Genomic DNA, 19,190 nt, shown 5'->3' with positions numbered 1-19,190 from the left:
AATTATACTACCTACACGTAACCACTGTTAATATTTTCCTGTAGTCATTTATATGTATACTATAGTATTCTATAGTACACTATATGTACTTATTAATTCATATATATACACACATACATAATTTAAGAAAATAAGGACTTTGTATATGTTTCAATCCACCTAATAAAGTTTAAATGTTCACAACACAACTTTGAACATATTTAAGAACATGATTTTTAATAGCTGCACATAATATTCCACTCATTAATTTTTTCATATAATTTTTAATTTTTTTTTTAATTTTTAAATTTTTAAAAATTCTTTATAAACATATAATATATTTTTATCCCCAGGGGTACAGGTCTGTGAATTGCCAGGTTTACACACTTCACAGCACTCACCATAGCACATACCCTCCCCAATGTCCATAAACCCACCCCCCTTCTCTCAACCCCCCTCCCCCCAGCAACCCTCAGTTTGTTTTGTGAGATTAAGAGTCATTTATGGTTTGTCTCCCTCCCAATCCCATCTTGTTTCATTTATTCTTCTCCTACCCCCTTAACCCCCCATGTTGCATCTCCACTTCCTCATATCCGGGAGATCATATGATAGTTGTCTTTCTCCGATTGACTTATTTCACTAAGCATGATACCCTCTAGTTCCATCCATGTCATCGCAAATGGCAAGATTTCATTTCTTTTGATGGCTGCATAGTATTCCATTGTGTATATATACCACATCTTCTTTATCCATTCATCTGTTGATGGACATCTAGGTTCTTTCCATAGTTTGGCTATTTTAGACATTGCTTCTATAAACATTCGGGTGCACGTGCCCCTTTGGATCACTACGTTTGTATCTTTAGGGTAAATACCCAGTAGTGCAATTGCTGGGTCATAGGGCAGTTCTATTTTCAACATTTTGAGGAACCTCCATGCTATTTTCCAGAGTGGTTGCACCACTCCCACCAACAGTGTAGGAGGGTTCCCCTTTCTTCTCATCCTCTCCTGCATCTCTCATTTCCTGACTTGTTAATTTTAGCCATTCTAACTGATGTGAGGTGATATCTTATTGTGGTTTTGATTTGTATTTCCCTGATGCCGAGTGATGGGGAGCACTTTTTCATGTGTCTGTTGGCCATCTGGATGTCTTCTTTGCAGAACTGTCTGTTCATGTCTTCTGCCCATTTTTTGATTGGATTATTTGTTCTTGGGGTGTTGAGTTTGCTAAGTTCTTTATAGATTTTGGACACTAGCCCTTTATCTGATATGTCGTTTGCAAATATCTTCTCCCATTCTGTCAGTTGTCTTTTGTTTTTTTTGTTTTTTTTTTTAAGATTTTATTTATTTGTCAGAGAGAGGGGGAGAGAGTGAGCACAGACAGACAGAATGGCAGGCAGAGGCAGAGGGAGAAGCAGGCTCCCTGCCGAGCAAGGAGCCCGATGTGGGACTCGATCCCCGGACACTGGGATCATGACCTGAGCTGAAGGTAGCTGCTCAACCAACTGAACCACCCAGGCATCCCTGTCCTTTGGTTTTGTTAACTGTTTCCTTTGCTGTGCAAAAGCTTTTGATCTGATGAAATCCCAATAGTTCATTTTTGCCCTTGCTTCCCTTGCCTTTGGCGATGTTCCTAGGAAGATGTTTCTGCGGCTGAGGGTCGAAGAGGTTGCTGCCTGTGTTCTCCTCAAGGATTTTGATGGATTCCTTTCTCACATTGAGGTCCTTCATCCATTTTGAGTCTATTTTCGTGTGTGGTATAAGGAAATGGTCCAATTTCATTTTTCTGCATGTGGCTGTCCAATTTTCTCAACACCATTTATTGAAGAGGCTGTCTTTTTTCCATTGGACATTCTTTCCTGCTTTGTCGAAGATTAGTTGACCATAGAGTTGAGGGTCTATTTCTGGGCTCTCTATTCTGTTCCATTGATCTATGTGTCTGTTTTTGTGCCAGTACCATGCTGTCTTGATGATGACAGCTTTGTAATAGAGCTTGAAGTCCGGAATTGTGATGCCACCAACTTTGGCTTTCTTTTTCAATATTCCTTTGGCTATTCGAGGTCCTTTCTGGTTCCATATAAATTTTAGGATTATTTGTTCCATTTCTTTGAAAAAAATGGATGGTATTTTGATAGGAATTGCATTAAATGTGTAGATTGCTTTAGGTAGCATAGACATTTTCACAGTATTTATTCTTCCAATCCAGGAGCATGGAACATTTTTCCATTTCTTTGTGTCTTCCTCAATTTCTTTCATGAGTACTTTATAGTTTTGTGAGTATAGATTCTTAGCCTCTTTGGTTAGGTTTATTCCTAGGTATTTTATAGTTTTGGGTGCAACTGTAAATGGGATTGACTCCTTAATTTCTCTTTCTTCTGTCTTGTTGTTGGTGTAGAGAAATGCAACTGATTTCTGTGCATTGATTTTATATCCTGACACCCTAACTTGTACTAAATTCCTGTACAAGTTCTAGCAGTTTTGGAGTGGAGTCTTTTGGGTTTTCCACATATAGTATCATATCATCTGCGAAGAGTGATAGTTTGACTTCTTCTTTGCCGATTTGGATGCCTTTAATTTCCTTTTGTTGTCTGATTGCTGAGGCTAGGACTTCTAGTACTATGTTGAATAGCAGTGGTGATAATGGACATCCCTGCCGTGTTCCTGACCGTAGCAGAAAAGCTGTCAGTTTTTCTCCATTGAGAATGATATTCACTGTGGGTTTTTCATAGATGGCTTTGATGATATTGAGGTATGTGCCCTCTATCCCTACACTTTGAAGAGTTTTGATCAGGACGGGATGCTGTACTTTGTCAAATGCTTTTTCAGCATCTATTGAGAGTATTATATGGTTCTTGTTCTTTCTTTTATTGATGTGTTGTATCACATTGATTGATTTGCGGATGTTGAACCAACCTTGCAGCCCTGGAATAAATCCCACTTGGTCGTGGTGAATAATCCTTTAATGTACTGTTGAATCCTATTGGCTAGTATTTTGGTGAGAATTTTCGCATCTGTGTTCATCAAGGATATTGGTCTGTATTCTCTTTTTTGATGGGATCCTTGTCTGGTTTTGGGATCAAGGTGATGCTGGCCTCATAAAATGAGTTTGGAAGTTTTCCTTCCATTTCTATTTTTTGGAACAGTTTCAGGAGAATAGGAATTAGTTCTTCTTTAAATGTTTGGTAGAATTCCCCTGGGAAGCCATCTGGCCCTGGGCTTTTGTTTGTTTGGAGATTTTTAATGACTGTTTCAATCTCCTTACTGGTTATGGGTCTGTTCAGGTTTTCTATTTCTTCCTGGTTCAGTTGTGGTAGTTTATATGTCTCTAGGAATGCATCCATTTCTTCCAGATTGTCAAATTTGTTGGTGTAGAGTTGCTCATAGTATGTTCTTATAATTGTCTGTATTTCTTTGGTGTTAGTTGTGACCTCTCCTCTTTCATTCATGATTTTATTTATTTGGGTCCTTTCTCTTTTCTTTTTGATAAGTCTGGCCAGGGGTTTATCAATCTTATTAATTCTTTCAAAGAACCAGCTCTTAGTTTCGTTGATTTGTTCTATTGGGGTTTTTTTGTTTCTATGTCATTGATTTCTGCTCTGATCTTTATGATTTCTCTTCTCCTGCTGGGTTTAGGGTTTCTTTCTTGTTCTTTCTCCAGCTCCTTTAGGTTTAGGGTTAGGTTGTGTACCTGAGAACTTTCTTGTTTCTTGAGAAAGACTTGTACCGCTATATATTTTCCTCTTAGGACTGCCTTTGTTATGTCCCACAGATTTTGAATTGTTGTGTTTTTATTATCATTTGTTTCCATGAATTTTTTTCAATTCTTCTTTAATTTCCTGGTTGACCCATTCATTCTTTAGAAGGATGCTCTTTAGTCTCCATTAATTTTTTTAATTTTTTATTAACATATAATGTATTATTAGCCCCAGGGGTACAAATCTGTGAATCGCCAGGTTTACACACTTCACAGCACTCACTATAGCACATACCTTCCCCAATGTCCATAACCCTACCACCCCACTCCTTAATTTTTTGAAAATGATTGCTTTCTACTACTATTGGGTGTTTATTTCAATATTCCCTGCAAAATTCTAAATTCTAAATTCTTCCCATTTTGTCAAAATACTTAGCTCTACAACAGGCCATCCTTACCAATGTACTACCCACCTGGATAGGAAGGCTTACAAGTTCTGTATCTCCAAATGTCTATATTCAAATTCAACCCACTAAAGTAGGAAAACATTAAATTCCAGACATAAGAGGTTAGTGACCGTATGGTCCTGTGGAAGATAGGTATGGTCTTTGGAAGGAGATTGCTAGAAAAGGCAGTGGAAAAATAAACTGAAAGTTGCTGGGGTGTGTGGGGGGTAATGATAGGGTGGCTGGGTTACGGACGTTCGGGAGGGTATGGGCTATGGTAAGTGCTGTGAAATGTGTAAGCCTGATGATTCACAGACCTGTACCCCTGGGGCAAATAATACATTATATGTTAATAAAAATAATTATTTTTTTAAAAGGAAAGGCAGTGGATATGGCTTCAGCAAGTATTGTAGAATGCTCAGTATTTTGATGGTTGTTTAGGGCAGCGGAATTAAAAAGTAAGGTGTGCAAGATGATGCTTTGGAGGATGGAATATTTTAATCTTTTGTATGTATAAATATCATTTTGTCTTTCTATATGTGTGTATTAGAACATACATAATATCATTACAATAGTGCATTTCTATCTTAGAAATAAACATGTATATTTAGGAGTACAAGAATAATTATTTACTGAGAGATAAAAAGAATCTTAAAACCACAGCTTTCAGAGGGCGCCTTGGTGGCTCAGTGGGTTAAAGCCTCTGCCTTCAGCTCAGGTCATGATCCCAGGGTTGTGGGATCAAGCCCCTAATCGGGCTCTCTGCTCAGCAGGGAGTCTGTTCCCCTTCCGCTCTCTCTGCCTGTCTCTCTGCCTACTTGCCATCTTTGTCAAATAAATAAATTTTTTAAAAAATCTTAAAAAAAGAAAAAGAAAAACACCACTGCTTTCAGGGTAAGATTGTAGGTCTGCTTTCTTTGTGGGCCTGTTGGTCCTAAAGAGAAATCATACAGATTACATCCCATCCTCCTTCCCTCTCCTATCTTACAGAGATGTGAACCAAAAACAAAATAATGTGGAGAGTTGGCTGTGTAAATCTATGGTCACTGCTGCAAAGCCAACCCAGAGTTCAAAATACTTGTTTTTTTCCTACAGAATATGATTTATTAACAGCAGCTTCACATACAAAGAAGGGCATATTTTGAACAATGTAAATGCTTAAATAGGCCTATAAATTAAGAATGGAGGAATGAGAAAAAGTAGTATTTATGGAATCACTGAGTATCAGAGCTATAAGTTTCTTTGTATCTTGCTAAATCCCATCCTTTACTGATGAGGAAATGGGTAGAGTGGTAAAGTGTTGTCCAAAACCTAATAGCTAGGTAGAGCCAAAACAGTGAGTCAGAATTTGCATGACCTAGCCATTTGCAAAGAAACATTTGGTATTTCCTTTTAGATATATGCAAGTGAAATTATTAATTCTTGAATAAAGTCTTCTGACATTCAAAAGTCATCACTATTTACAACCAATATTGCCTTTAGCATTATTGTTTCTCTGTTCTAGATATAATGTGAGGACATCATAAGGTATTTATTTTCAATGAGGTATATTTATATAGAGGAAGGACCATGGATAAATGTTTTTTAACATTTTATCAACTTACCTGTTAAGTCACCATATCTGTAATGGGTAATAGATTAGAATCTCTGGAATTCTTTTTCTTTCTTTCTTTCTTTCTTTTTTTTTTTTTTTTTTTTTAAGATTTATTTATTTATTTATTTGAGAGAGAGCATGCATGTGCACACACCAGCACACACAAATGAGAAGAAGAGCAGAGAGGAACAGAGAATCTCAAGCAGGCTCCATGCCAAGCACAGAGCCTTATTCGGGGCTTCATATCACAACTGAGATCATTACCTGAGCAGAAACCAAGAGTCTGGAGGCTCAACTGACTGCCACACCCAGACACCCCTCTGGAATGATTTTTCAACTCATTTGCCCAGATCCCTCTCCAGGGCACAAATAGTTTGCTAAAGCTCCCCAGATGATTTTGAGATTTTTCTCTTCTCCTTCCTCCTTTTTCACTCATACCACTTAAGAATTATGGCTCTCTTTTATGATATTTGGTTTTTTTTTTTAAGTTTTAATTTAATTTAATTTAACGTAATTTATTTAACAGAGAGAAACACAGTGAGAGAGGGAACACAAGCAGGGGGAGTGGGAGAAGGAGAAGAAAGCCTCCTGCTTGGCAGGGAGCCCGATGTGGGGCCTGATCCCAGGACTCTGGGATCATGACCTGAGCTGAAGGCAGACCCTTAATGACTGAGCCACCCAGGCGCCCCAGATATCTGGGTTCTTAATCTAGCAGTAACTTAATTGTCAGAAATCCATACGATAAGGGAATTATTCTATAATGATTTGGGAAAAGAAAGTCAGTTAAAACCTAGCAAATGTTTTTTCAAATAGGTTCAGATAAATGCAGGGCTGACATGGCATGGAAAACCTGAAACCTAAAGCGAAGAAACAGACTAATTTGTAAGTATAGAAAAGGCAGACAGAACTACAGCTCTAAGTTATCTTGAGCAACTTTCCTGTAGGGTATAGGAGTTCCACCTATAAAAGGAAGAGGTTGGGCCATCAGATGACCATAAACTTTTCCAAAACTCCCATGGATTCATTATGTAACAACCAAGCTAATATTAGTAATTCTGATTTTCGATGAAGAGCTGGTTTTCAATATGAGAATAATAATCACTAGGAACTTTAATAAGCTGAGAAGGTTTGAGATGTATTAGATTTGACACTTAGCAGCACTTCTTTATTTTTTTTTTTAAGTTTTTATTTATTTATTTAAGTACTGTCTACCTCCAACCTGGGGCTGGAATTCACAACCCTGAGATCAAGATTCACATGCTCTTCCAACTGAGCCAGCCATGCACCCCTAGAAGCTCTTCTTTAAAGGCTCAGTCTGATTATAGGCTGACCAAACTCAGTCACACTCTCCCCTTTAATACAGGAAACCTCACTATTTTTGTTGTTGTTTCTGGAAACTGTTATCTTCTACTTGCTGGAAATAAAGTTGGAGTGTATTATAATTCAGTGAATTACTGGAGATAGAGGTTCAGGCCCTGGTTACCTTAAGGCCCTTATGTTACCTTAAGAAAGTCCTTCCTTTCCCTGAGCCTCAGGTTTTGCTTCTGTGGATGACAGAATTGGACGAGACTTATTAGCCAAGTCTAAAAGCTAAGTCTCTTCTAGTGCTCAGATTCTAACCAATCTGATTTCCTCAGTACAAAAGGAAGAAACACTCTGTTCTTTCCGCAGTCGTATGAGTTAATTATCCATCTAACTGGAGTAAGCCTCTGTTTTTATTTGGCTTGACTCATGCAGCTGGGCTAAGATGGATCTTTAGAACAGAACCCTCATAGTACTTTAGAGACTATGAAGGGTAGGTTGTGATCCCTGAACTGAATTTTTAGACACAAGGTGTGTGTAAACAATTTTTTTAAGTTTTTAATTTTAATTCCAGTATAGTTATCATGCCGTGTTATATTCATTTCAGGTATACAATGTAGTGATTCAGCAATTCTATAACATGACGCAGTACTAATCATATGTGTACTCTTTAATCCCCATTACCTATTTCCCCTATTCCCCCCACCCACCTACCTTCCGGTAACCATCAGTTTGTTCTCTATAGTTAAGAGTCTCTTGGTTTGTCTTTCTCTCTCTCTTTTTTTTTTTTCCTTTACCCTTTTGTTTTGTTTCTTAAATTCCACATATGAGTGAAATCATATGGTATTTATCTTTTTCTGACTTATTTCACTTATTATACTCTAACTTCATCCATGTTGTTACAAATGGCAAGATTTCATTCCATTTGGGGCGCCTGGGTGGCTCAGCGGGTTAAGCCTCTGCCTTTGGCTCAGGTCATGATCTCAGGGTTCTGGGATCAAGCCCCGCTTTGGTCTCCCTGCTCAGTGGGGAGCCTGCTTCCCACCCACCCCCACCTACTTGTGATCTCTTTCTGTCAAATAAATAAATAAAATCTTTTTTAAAAAAAGATCTTATTCCTTTTTATGACTGAAAAATATTTCATTGTATTTATATGCCACATTTTCTTTATCCATTCATCTATCAGTGCACACTTGGGCTGCTTCCATATCTTGGCTGTTGTAAATAATGTTGCAATAAACATAGGGGTGCATGTATTCCTTTGAATTAGGGTTTTTGTGTTTTTGTGGGGGTAAATGCCAAGTAGTGCAATCACTGGATAATAGGGTAGTTCTATTTTTAACTTTTTAAGGAACCAGTTTGCATTTCCACCAACAGTGCAAGAGAGTTCCTTATTCTCCATGTTCTCACCAAAATTTGTTGTTTCCTGTGTTTTTTATTTTACCCATTCTGATTGGTGTGAGGTAACACCTCATTGTAGTTTTGACTTTCATTTCCCTGGTGATGAGTGACATTGAAGATTTTTTCACGTGTCTATTGGGCACCTGGATGTCTTCTTTGGAGAAATGTCTGTTCATGTCTTCTGCCCATTTTTAAATGGGATTATTTGGTTTTGGGGTGTTATATCAGTTCTTTATATATTTTAGATACTAACCCTTTGTGGGATATGTCATTTGCAAATATCTTCTCCCATTCCATAGGTTGCCTTTTAGTTGTGATTGTTTCCATTGTTGTGCAGAAGCTTTTTATTTTGATGTAGTCCCAATAGTTTATTTTTGCTTTTATTTCCCTTGTCTCAGGAGATATATCTAGAAAAATAGATGTTGCTATGGCCTGATGTCAGAGAAATTACTGCCTGTTCTCTCTTCTAGGATTTTTATGGTTTCAGGTCTTAGATGGAGGTCATTTTCCATTTTGAGTTTTTCTGTATTGGTGAAAGAAAGTGGTCCAGTTTCATTCTTTTGCATGTAGCTCTCCAGTTTTCCCAGTACCATTTGTTGAAGAGACTTTTTCCTAATGTATATTCTTTCCTTCTTTGTCAAAGATTAATTGACCATATAATTGTGGATTTCTTTCTGGCTTTTCTGTTCTGTTCTATTGATCTATATGTCTATTTTGTACCAGAGCCATACTATTTTGCTTACTACAGCTTTGTAATATAACTTGAAGCCTGGAATTGTGATTACCTCCAGTTTTGTCTTTCTTCGTCAAAATTTCCTTACTATTCAGGGTCTTTTGTGGTTTCATGTAAATTTTAGTATTGTTTGTTCTAGTTCTCTGAAAAATGTTGGTTTTTTGATAGGGATTGCATTAAATCTGTAGATTGCTTTGGGTACTATAGACATTTTAATAATATTCTTTTAATCCATTAGCGTGGAATGCCTTTCCATTTCTTTGTGTCCTCTTTAATTTCTTCCATCAGTGTTTTATACTCTTCAGAGTAGAGGTCTTTCGTCTCTTTGGTTAAGTTTTTTTTTTTTTTAAAAAGATTTATTTATTTATTTATTTGACAAAGAGAGGTCACAAGTAGGCAGAGAGGCAGGCAGAGAGAGAGAGAGAGAGAGGAGGAAGCAGGCTCCCTGCTGAGCAGAGAGCCCGATGTGGGACTCGATCCCAGGACCCTGAGATCATAACCTGAGCTGAAGGCAGCGGCTTAACCCACTGAGCCACCCAGGCGCCCCTCTTTGGTTAAGTTTATTCATAGTTTTTTGTTTTGGGGGGTGCAGTTGTAAATGGGATTGTTTTGTGAATAAATGTTTGTGTATGCAAGTGGAACATGGGCAAATGTTTTCTTCTTTCAACTTTTGCTGGTAGAAAGTGAGTGAGTCAAGGTCTTGATTTGGCTAGTGCAAAATATCAGAAACAAGGGAATATGGCCAAATGCTGCTGCTCACAAAATATAGCCCCCCCCCCGAAGTTTACATTTTACTCAATATGCTAAGTCCTGCCTCACAAAAACAGAGAAAGCAGGCCATTTGCCCTAAATGAACATAAGCAAATAAAAAAACCCTCAAGTCTGGCAGATCTAGAAAGCACTCCATGGAGCTAAAGGTCTGCTGGAAAATGAGTATCTGTTGTGTTTGAAGAAGGCAGAAGGCTTGAGCAGGACTCCATATGGAGATTGTTGCATGGACAAGTCTGGGATCTGCTATCCTGAGATAGCCATGGACTAGCATGTGTTCTGTCAGTGCCCACTTCAGGAAACATCTTGTGATGCAGGAATAGGGGGTAGTTTTAGTCAGTGGGGAACCATTATCAGAAAAAAAAGAGAGCAAGACCCTGGGCAGATGAGACTATCTTTAGGAGTGAACTAGGGTATCTTTCCTGGGACTCTTGAGACAGCTCTGTGGAAGAAGCAGCCACGATCAGCTTACTTTCATTTAAAACTTCACTTTTTTAATCAAACGGAGAAAGTTGAGATAAATCACAGTATTATGAAATGATCAGAGGTGAAAGGATCTTAAAGATGATCTAATTTAACCTCTTACAAGAAACAGGGAAATGACTTACCTACCATCATACATCCAGGGTCAAAGCCATAATCCAGGTATCCTAGTGTCTATTTCAGTGCTGCTTCCACAAGCCATACCCCTACTCCTATTTGTTTGTTTGTTTGTTTTAAGGTGAGCTCATACCACCAACATGCAGCTTGAACTCAGACCCTGAGATTAAGAGTCACATGCTTTACCAGCTGAGCCAGCCAGGTACCCCTCCCATATTTTTTGAGGTGCTAAGGAATGCAAAGCTGTTTATGCTGCTATCATATTAGAAATCAGGATAAAGGAGGCTCACAGTGGAGATACACATGGCCTCCCCTATATGTTCTCTATTTCCCCTGCTTCTTAAAAAAAAAAAACAACAAAAAACACACACACATTTAAGAGTCCATTCCTCTGTTAGCCACACTAGATGGAACATCTATAGAACCTCTCTGTTTTGGACAAGCCAACTAGCTGATGCACTAGAGTGGAAACTCCCATGGAATTTTCTCTTAGAAGGAAACAAACAGTTCTCCAGGGACTAGTTCTAAACACAATATTGAACATTTACTACAGGAAGTAGAACATTTTTTCTAAATAATATTTCTAAAAAGTTTCCCTGAAACTTTTTGGCCCTTACTCTTATTTATTTCTTAGTAGAGCCTATTACTCTCAAAAATCCTGCATGTTCCTTCTGCATTAGATGTATGTCTATCTTGCTTACTTTGGATTAATTTGGGAAAGGAGGGGGTAATTTTCCATTCTTTTTTTTTTTTTTTTAAGATTTTATTTATTTATTTGACAGAGATCACAAGTAGGCAGAGAGGCAGGCAGAGAGAGAGGGAGGAAGCAGGCTCCCCGCCGAGCAGAGAACCCGATGCGGGGCTCAACCCCAGGACCCCGAAATCATGACCTGAGCCGAAGGCAGAGGCTTTAACCCACTGAGCCACCCAGGCGCCCCCATAATTTTCCATTCTTTAGACAACAGCTCATTTCTACACCTTGTCTCCTACTCTTACGTCCTCCTATCAAATTGTAAGCATTAGGAATTTCTAAGATGTTAGTTTGGTCACCATGCATGCTCATTGATTCATATGGCTTCTGGCATCAGTATATTTACAGGCCCCCAAATCCAGAAGGGCTCTTATTTTTGTCCCTGAAAAATGTTTCTGTGAGTAGATACCTGTTTCTAATCTGACATCCATCTGTTATCTCTGGTTGGGTGCTCACAAGCTATCAATAAACATATAAGAGAAACACCTGGTTAGAATTTACCATCTGCCATTTTTGCTTCCATGCTGGAAAATTAAGCAATTTACTGCAATAGGGTTTGATAAAGGAGGGCGTAGGATGATTTTAAAAATTCAAATGTAATGAATATCAGATCCATCTAACATAGTTTGAAATCAACCAGAATGGGGCACCTGACTGGCTCAATCAGTAGAGCATGTGACTGGATCTCAGGATCATAAGTTCAAGCCCCACATTGGGTTTAGAGCCTACTTAAGAAAGGAAGAAAAGGAAAGAAGGGAAGGGAAGGGAAAGAAGGAAGGAATCTACCAGAATAACTCATAGCGGTTAAAAACACAGCTTATGTAAGAGCAAAGTATATAGGGGAAAAGTTCTATCACTTCTTTTCTGATTTTAAAGCAGGAAGCTACACTAGAAACTTGAGTGGCGTTCTTATGTTCATGTATTCTCTTTCTATTCAGTACTTACTCTAGGTGTAGCCTTTCAGGATTGGCAGCTGTGTGTTTTCAGATGAAGTATATTGCACGCTTTGAGACTTTAGCGAATGAAGAGCAGAATGGTGAGGAGGTAGCATTTCATAAAGAAGGCCTCACCTACACTTACCAGTAGTGACTTCTAGGCTTCTGTGGGAGTGAAGGCCTTATAGGTGTTGAGGTAATGGTGGGCGTGCTTTATTACAGGAAGCTGGAGACAACAATCAATTCTGTTGGAGGAACCTCTTTTCCTGTATCAACCTTCTGAGGTTGCTCAACAAACTGACCAAATGGAAGCATTCCAGAACCATGGTGAGTGGGGCTTCAGATCATAGAGGTGTCCATCTGACTGAATTTTTTTAATCTTAAATATTTATGGACTTCCTGCTTTGTGAGCTCTGTAGGGAAACACTGAATGCTACATAAGGTGAACACCTAATTCTGGGCATTTATTCATGTGAGATAATTATTCACCAGTCCATTTCTTTACAAGGAGCTGAATATGGGCCCTCCCCCAGGGCAGCTCTGGTTGGAAAGTTAGCATTGTTATATGGATTTATATTGGATTATAAGCACATATCCCAGATGATACAAGGCTAAGATTATTCACTGCAGCATGAATCATGAAAGACTGGAAACAATCTAAAGCCCATTAATGCAGGACCAACTGGTATATCCTTATAATAGAATATTATCCAAGCATTAAAAAGAATGAGGCAGGAAAAAAAAAAGAGTGAGGCAGTTCTATATTGATATGGAATAATTTTCAAGATATATTGTTAAATAAAAAGCAAGGTATGGAACAATGTGACAGGATATGTAGTTGGCTGTGGTTTTTGTTAATAAAAATAATATGTGTACATAGAATTATATATCCAGAGGATACAAAAGAAACTGGTAAGAGCAGAAATGGGATGTGTAGCTGACAAAATTATTTTGCTCTTTATATCACATACTTTGAATATTAGAAACTTTGAATTGTGACATATAAATGGAGTGGTTCCTCTATGTTCTTGAAGACTAAATATAAATAGAACCTAGGCCATGGATTCCCAAAAGCTCCCCCAGGGTACTGAGACCAGTCAAGTTGGCTTAATTGTGAGTTGGAAGTTCCAAGACACTTTAGATCCTTACCTGCCTTTCTTCACTCCTGCCCCTCTTTAAACGGGTAGATGCTGGTGGTATTCAAATCAGCTCCAATCTTAAAGCGGGCCCTCAAGGTCAAACAGGCCATGCTGCAACTTTATGTTCTGAAGCTGCTAAAAATACAGACCAAGTACCTGGGACGCCAGTGGAGGAAAAGTAACATGAAAACCATGTCAGCCATCTATCAGAAAGTACGCCACCGCATGAATGATGACTGGGCTTATGGGAATGGTGAGTATTCTCAGAGCTCTTGACCTCCGAGAGTTTCCCAGGGTTTAAACAAAATTAAATAAGTGGCTCCTGGGTGGCTCAGTTGGTTAAGCGTCTGCCTTCAGCTCTGGTCATGATCTCAGGATCCTGGGATCAAGCCCCCCAACCCCTGTCAGGCTCTATGCTCACTGGGGAGTCTGCTTCTCCCTCTCCCTTTGCCCTTCCCTCCCCACCTCTCATGCTCTCTCTCACTCTCATACTATCTATCTCTCAAGTAAAAAAATAAAATCTTTAAAAAAGAAACTAAATAAATAGTTATCTCTACTCTTTCGTATGAATTGTTACATAGTTTGGATAAGAAAGTTGTAATTATAGTCACGTGCTGATATAACATACATTAGGGTTACTGCCCCCAAATTCTAGCATGTGCCCAGATCCTATATTAACTATAAAAATCCATTTTAGGGGCACCTGGGTGGCTCAGTTGTTTAAGCATCCAGCTCTTGGTTTTGGGTCAGGTCATGATCTTATGGTCATGGGATCAAGCCCCGTGTGGGGCTCCAGGCTCAGTAGAGAATCTGCTTGAGATTCTCTCCCTCTGCCCCTCCCCCCACTTGCACATGCATGCTTTCATAGAACCCTGGGATCATGACCTGAGCTGAAGGCAGATGCTTAGCCGACTGAGCCACTCAGGCACTTCAAAAATAAAATCTTTTTAAAAAGAGAGATAAACCATTGCGTATGGGACATGAGAGATCTGGGAAAGATGTATCTCTAGCCCTGAAATAAGTGTCTGAGTGGGGTAAATAAGGTAAAGATTTTACCTCGTAATTTTAACATACGCTGACACATACATTTATCATATGCTGGGAGAGGTCACAGGGAAGCAATCAGTAAATCCTTCAGTAATTGGTCCATTCTGATTCTCCTTGTTGTACCTCTTCCTGCCTCTTTACATTCCTTGAGAGCTGGTGATTCCATTCAAATGTGTAACTCCCATACCCTAGGACAGCTCAGTAAAGGGAATTAAGTTGCCATTTTGGAAAATATAATACATATACCTAGTAAGAAAGTGAAATAATGAAAAGAAAGTACAGGTTAAAAAAAAATGTCCACCCTCTCAGGGACCTTATTTCCTTCTCAGTGGTAATCACTGTTAGTTTCTAGACTACCCTTCCAAAGATAGTCTCTGCATATACATGTGTATTTTTTTAAACTGGAGTGACAGCATATTATACACTTAGTACATTGCCCTCCACAAAAAGGAAATTCTGAGTTTAATTTGTTCTTCCCCATAGACCATATACTCTGTGGTAGGAGGAGCAGAATCCTGAGTTGTGTAATTGTTCTTCTTCTTTCCCCAACACAGACATCGATGCCCGGCCATGGGACTTCCAAGCAGAAGAATGCACCTTGAGGGCTAACATTGAGGCTTTTAACAGCCGCCGGTATGACAAACCCCAGGACTCTGAATTTTCACCTGTGGATAACTGCTTGCAGAGTGTGCTGGGGCAGAGGTTGGATCTACCTGAGGATTTCCACTATTCATATGAGCTCTGGCTGGAGAGAGAGGTGTTTTCCCAGCCCATCTGTTGGGAGGAGCTGCTCCAGAGTCACTGAGCTCTTAGGAAAAAAACATCTGATAGATGAGGTTTGGCTCCAATAAATGGTGCTCTGCCTATCCTGCCCATTCGGCCTTTTGTTTCCAGCTCTGAGAGTGCTTGTTCAGGGGAAAGCTGGCCTAGCCCAAGGACATCCAGTGTAGTGCAGGGCCATTCTGGGGGCTTTGGGCCTGGAGATAGTACAAGGCTAGGATCCTGAGTCACAACAGATTGGTCAACTTGCATTGGGGTCAGTTGGGTGCCAAGTTGGCCTTGAACATCTGCTGGATCAGTCCTGGATAGGCTCTTTTGTGGGACCGCTCCCTGCTTTAGTCTTGCCCAGAACCAGGACCAGGCCAGCCTTTGATAGCCCCAAGAATGAGAATAAGTTTATCATGGCATTTGACCCATGACATTCATCATAGATAATGGGAGAGGGAAGTCATAAAATAGGGAGAACATTTCCTTCTTGTTTATCCTGGATTCCTAGGACCCATAAGAAGTTTCGCAAAACCAACTTTGAAATTAAGTGTATATTTTAAATTAAAAATTTTGACACCTCTCTCTAAAATTATTAGCTCAAAGATGATTTTAGAGCACCTGCACCTTCTTTGTAAAGGATGATGATTTACTGTTACCTAAATACTGCATGTTATAGTAAGGTATATCATGTAAAGTGTTTTTTTCTTTACTCCTGAAGAGATCTATGTTCAATCTGAAAATTATTTCTCTATGTATTGTACATGGGGCATGGAGTGCTTTGCTACAGCCAGTCTGAAATAGACCTCCTCTAAGGATGTTTCATGTTTTTCTGAAGCTACGTCAGTCTTCAAATGACTGGTACACTATAAAAAATTATCCCTTTCATCCAATTCATTTTTTTAATGACAAGTAATTACAGGAGGTTTTGTTTACTGAGATGGCAATGTCCATTTGTGCTCATGATCGATTTATTTTTTAATTGAATGGAATAGCAAGAGCATTATAGCTTACCATTTTTCTTTTATGTTGATTAGTGATTTTTTTCCTTTTTACTGTGAGTGCTTTCAAAGTGTCATATGGAGATTTAGTAATACTGTTCTTACCTTAAAGTATTGCACACTTCTTTGAAAATACAGGGCTTGATGTACCAACCTCTTTAAACTTCTTTTGAGGGTGCCTGGGTGGCTCATTCAGTTAAGCATCTGCCTTCAGCTCAGGTCATGATCCCAGAGTCTGGGATCAAGTCCTGCTTGGGGCTCCCTGCACAGGGAGCCCGCTTCTCCCTCTGCCTGCTGCTCTCTCTGCCAAGTAAAATCTTGGAGGAAAAAAAATTTCTACTGAAGTTTGAATCACATACTTGTCAGAGCGCCTGGATGGCTCAGTTAGTTAAATGTCTGACTCTTGATTTTGGCCTGAGTCATGATCCTCAGGGTCATGGGATCAATCCCCGCATCCGCACTCAGTGAGGAGTCTGCTTGACGAGTCTTCCTCTGTCCATCCACCCCCTCCACACACAAACACACTCTCTCAAATAAATAAATCTTTAAAAAAAAAAAATCACATACTTCTCATCAGAAATTGGGTTTTTAGAAAAGCTTCTGATTCGATCAGGATCATTTTTTTCCCTCTTCTATTCCCACAATTATGTCATCTATATTTTCAAGCTTTTTTTTTTTTTAAATGCTCTCCCCCCTGACATGGACACTATTGAATCTTTTTTATGATAGCATCAGGCTACTTTAATTATGCCAAGAGGTCTTGTAAGAAATGGCTTATTTATTCTGTCAACCACAGTCTCATTTGGAAGTCATGATACAGTTATTGACAATATCCAAAGGAACTAGACCAGAACTCCAACTAAAGATTGGATTTTAGCTTTTTTTTTTTTTTTTAAGTTATTTATCTATTTGACAGAGATCACAAGTAGGCAGAGGCAGGCAGAGAGGGGGAAGCAGGCTCCCTGCTGAGCAGAGAGCCCGAAGTGGGGCTTGATCCCAGGACCCTGGGATCATGACCTGAGCCAAAGGCAGAGGCTTTAACCCACTGAGCCACCCAGGTGCCCCAGATTTTAGCTTTTTGAGCTTTAGGATGGCAGGACTTATGTTTTTATGGAAAGGTAATGAAGAATGTAAGTATGTAATAGATGACACTTCTTAAAATACTTTGTAAATTTTACCTGAATAGGACAGCTGTCCTCATCACAATCAAAGTAATTCACTAAGCATATCGTTCATGAATCCTGTTAATCTATTTTAATGTGGTTTAACTGAAAAGGCAATTTTCAAGGAAAGAGCAGTCATCAATCTATTTCTCTTAAAGCCATATAGTATTTAATTTGTGTCAAGAACAAATAAGTTGCCTTTTTAAAAATATGCGCATGAATGCTTTCTGAGGCATAGAAGTATGCTGAGCTTTAACATTTCATACCTTTTTACAAGTCTTCTCTTAAGGGAAGATTAATTCTCAGTGCAGATGGAAAAACTGAGATACCAAGAAAAGTGATTAGTTTCAAATCACAACATTTTTTTGGCTGACTTGCTGGGATAGCATTCAGGTATTGACAGCCAGCCCCATATGTTAAAGTAACTGAATCTTCCAAGAGAACCCATGCATGTGGTTAGGAATAAATTCAGATTAACCAAGGTCCAATGGTGATTGCTGTTACTGTTTAGAAGAACATTATCCGAGTGATTTATAGATGATTTTTATTTGTGAATATCTCAATATAAGTTTGTGCTGATTGCTGTTAACATGGTTTATCTACTGAAAGCACTTTAATAAAGAGAAATTGTACTAGAGTTAGAAATTTGGTCTTTAATTCAACATAAAAGAATCTTAAAGACAGGTATAGAAGGGAATAATACATAAAGAAGATGAATAGTAAAATCTTGCCTAGTATTCCCTGGGGGTAAATTAATACAAACACAACTGCAAAATCTCAATGACTTAGGACACACCTTTATTTCTTGTTTCTGGGTCTGCCGATCAGCTGCAGCTCTGCTCCACTCAAGTTAACTTGCAAGAGATAGCTCTGCTCCACACATCATCTTATTCTAACATGAGGCTGATGGGACTAGCTCCTGGCTGGGACATATTGTTCTCGTGGTAAAGGGCAAAGCAAGCACCTAACCATACCATGCAACCACCTGGAGGGTGCTTAAAGCTCTTCCTTGGATGGGGCATAAGTCAAATTGCTCATATTCCCCTGGCAAAAAGCAGTTCATCTGGGGCAAGCCTAACATTGGGCCAGAGAAGTACATTCTACCTATGGAAGGCAGTTGCAACCAGGCATATGTCTAGAGAGTGAGTCACACAGCAGCTTCTCAGTGAGATTTTGAGATTGGTGGTAGGGCTTTCTTTGAGATTGTTGAGAATTTCCATAGCTTTCCGGTGAGCATTTGAAACCACGATTTCAGTGCTTTATGCTGATATTTTCAGTTGTGACTTTCTTGACCTTTTGTGTCCATAGTTCCTCCAGCTCTTCACCTAACAATATTCTTGGTTATATAAAGGCAGTTCTATAAACGAATGAATGTTTTAATGGTCTCTTTTTGTCCCACAAGTAGTTGTGATGAGTCTGAATTCTTTCTCTCTAGGCCTTCTAGCGATGACCTATATTTGCAATAAAACTAGCTGAGACTAAAAATGCTACTGCAGGTCTGGAATAAAAATGACACTGGCATATACAACCATCAGACTTGTGACCTTGATCTCACTAATGCTATTATTCATGAGCTAATTAACCACCTTAATATTCAGGTTAGGTCAAGTATGAACTTGGCAACTCTTTGGTACTCTGCCAAGGTGCTAAGTGTGTTTAGGGTAATTTGCAGAGGCAAAGAAAGTCCTGCCACTATCTCAGAAATACTGGGCATGACCAATTAACATCTGCTTTACCTGTACTATAATTCCAGGCCAGACTTTTCTGTAAGGCTATGACAAAATGTTTTCTGTAATGAAAATGTTTTACAAAATATTATGGAATTTATAAACAACTTTTGTGGTTTTAGAGCAGCTATAGCTATTCTTACATG

At 39.0% G+C, this 19,190-nt stretch overlaps 1 protein-coding gene across 2 annotated transcripts in view; it reads left to right on the top strand.

The window, feature by feature from the left end:
- STRIP2 (striatin interacting protein 2) overlaps nucleotides 1-19,190 on the top strand; it is a 53,694-nt gene that overhangs the window by 33,769 nt on the left and 735 nt on the right. Inside the window, exons 19-21 of one of the 2 annotated variants that reach the window (XM_032305177.1) lie at nucleotides 12,425-12,529; nucleotides 13,390-13,594; nucleotides 14,943-15,021. In XM_032305177.1, the coding sequence (XP_032161068.1) occupies nucleotides 12,425-12,529; nucleotides 13,390-13,594; nucleotides 14,943-15,021 (389 nt within the window). Of the gene's footprint in view, nucleotides 1-12,424; nucleotides 12,530-13,389; nucleotides 13,595-14,942; nucleotides 15,264-19,190 lie in introns of those variants that run through there. The other variant, XM_032305176.1, reaches the window with a different exon arrangement.

Source organism: Mustela erminea, chromosome 11 (assembly GCF_009829155.1).
Source record: "Mustela erminea isolate mMusErm1 chromosome 11, mMusErm1.Pri, whole genome shotgun sequence".
Taxonomy (NCBI): domain Eukaryota; kingdom Metazoa; phylum Chordata; class Mammalia; order Carnivora; family Mustelidae; genus Mustela; species Mustela erminea.
This window is presented reverse-complemented; position numbering and strand designations above follow the sequence as displayed.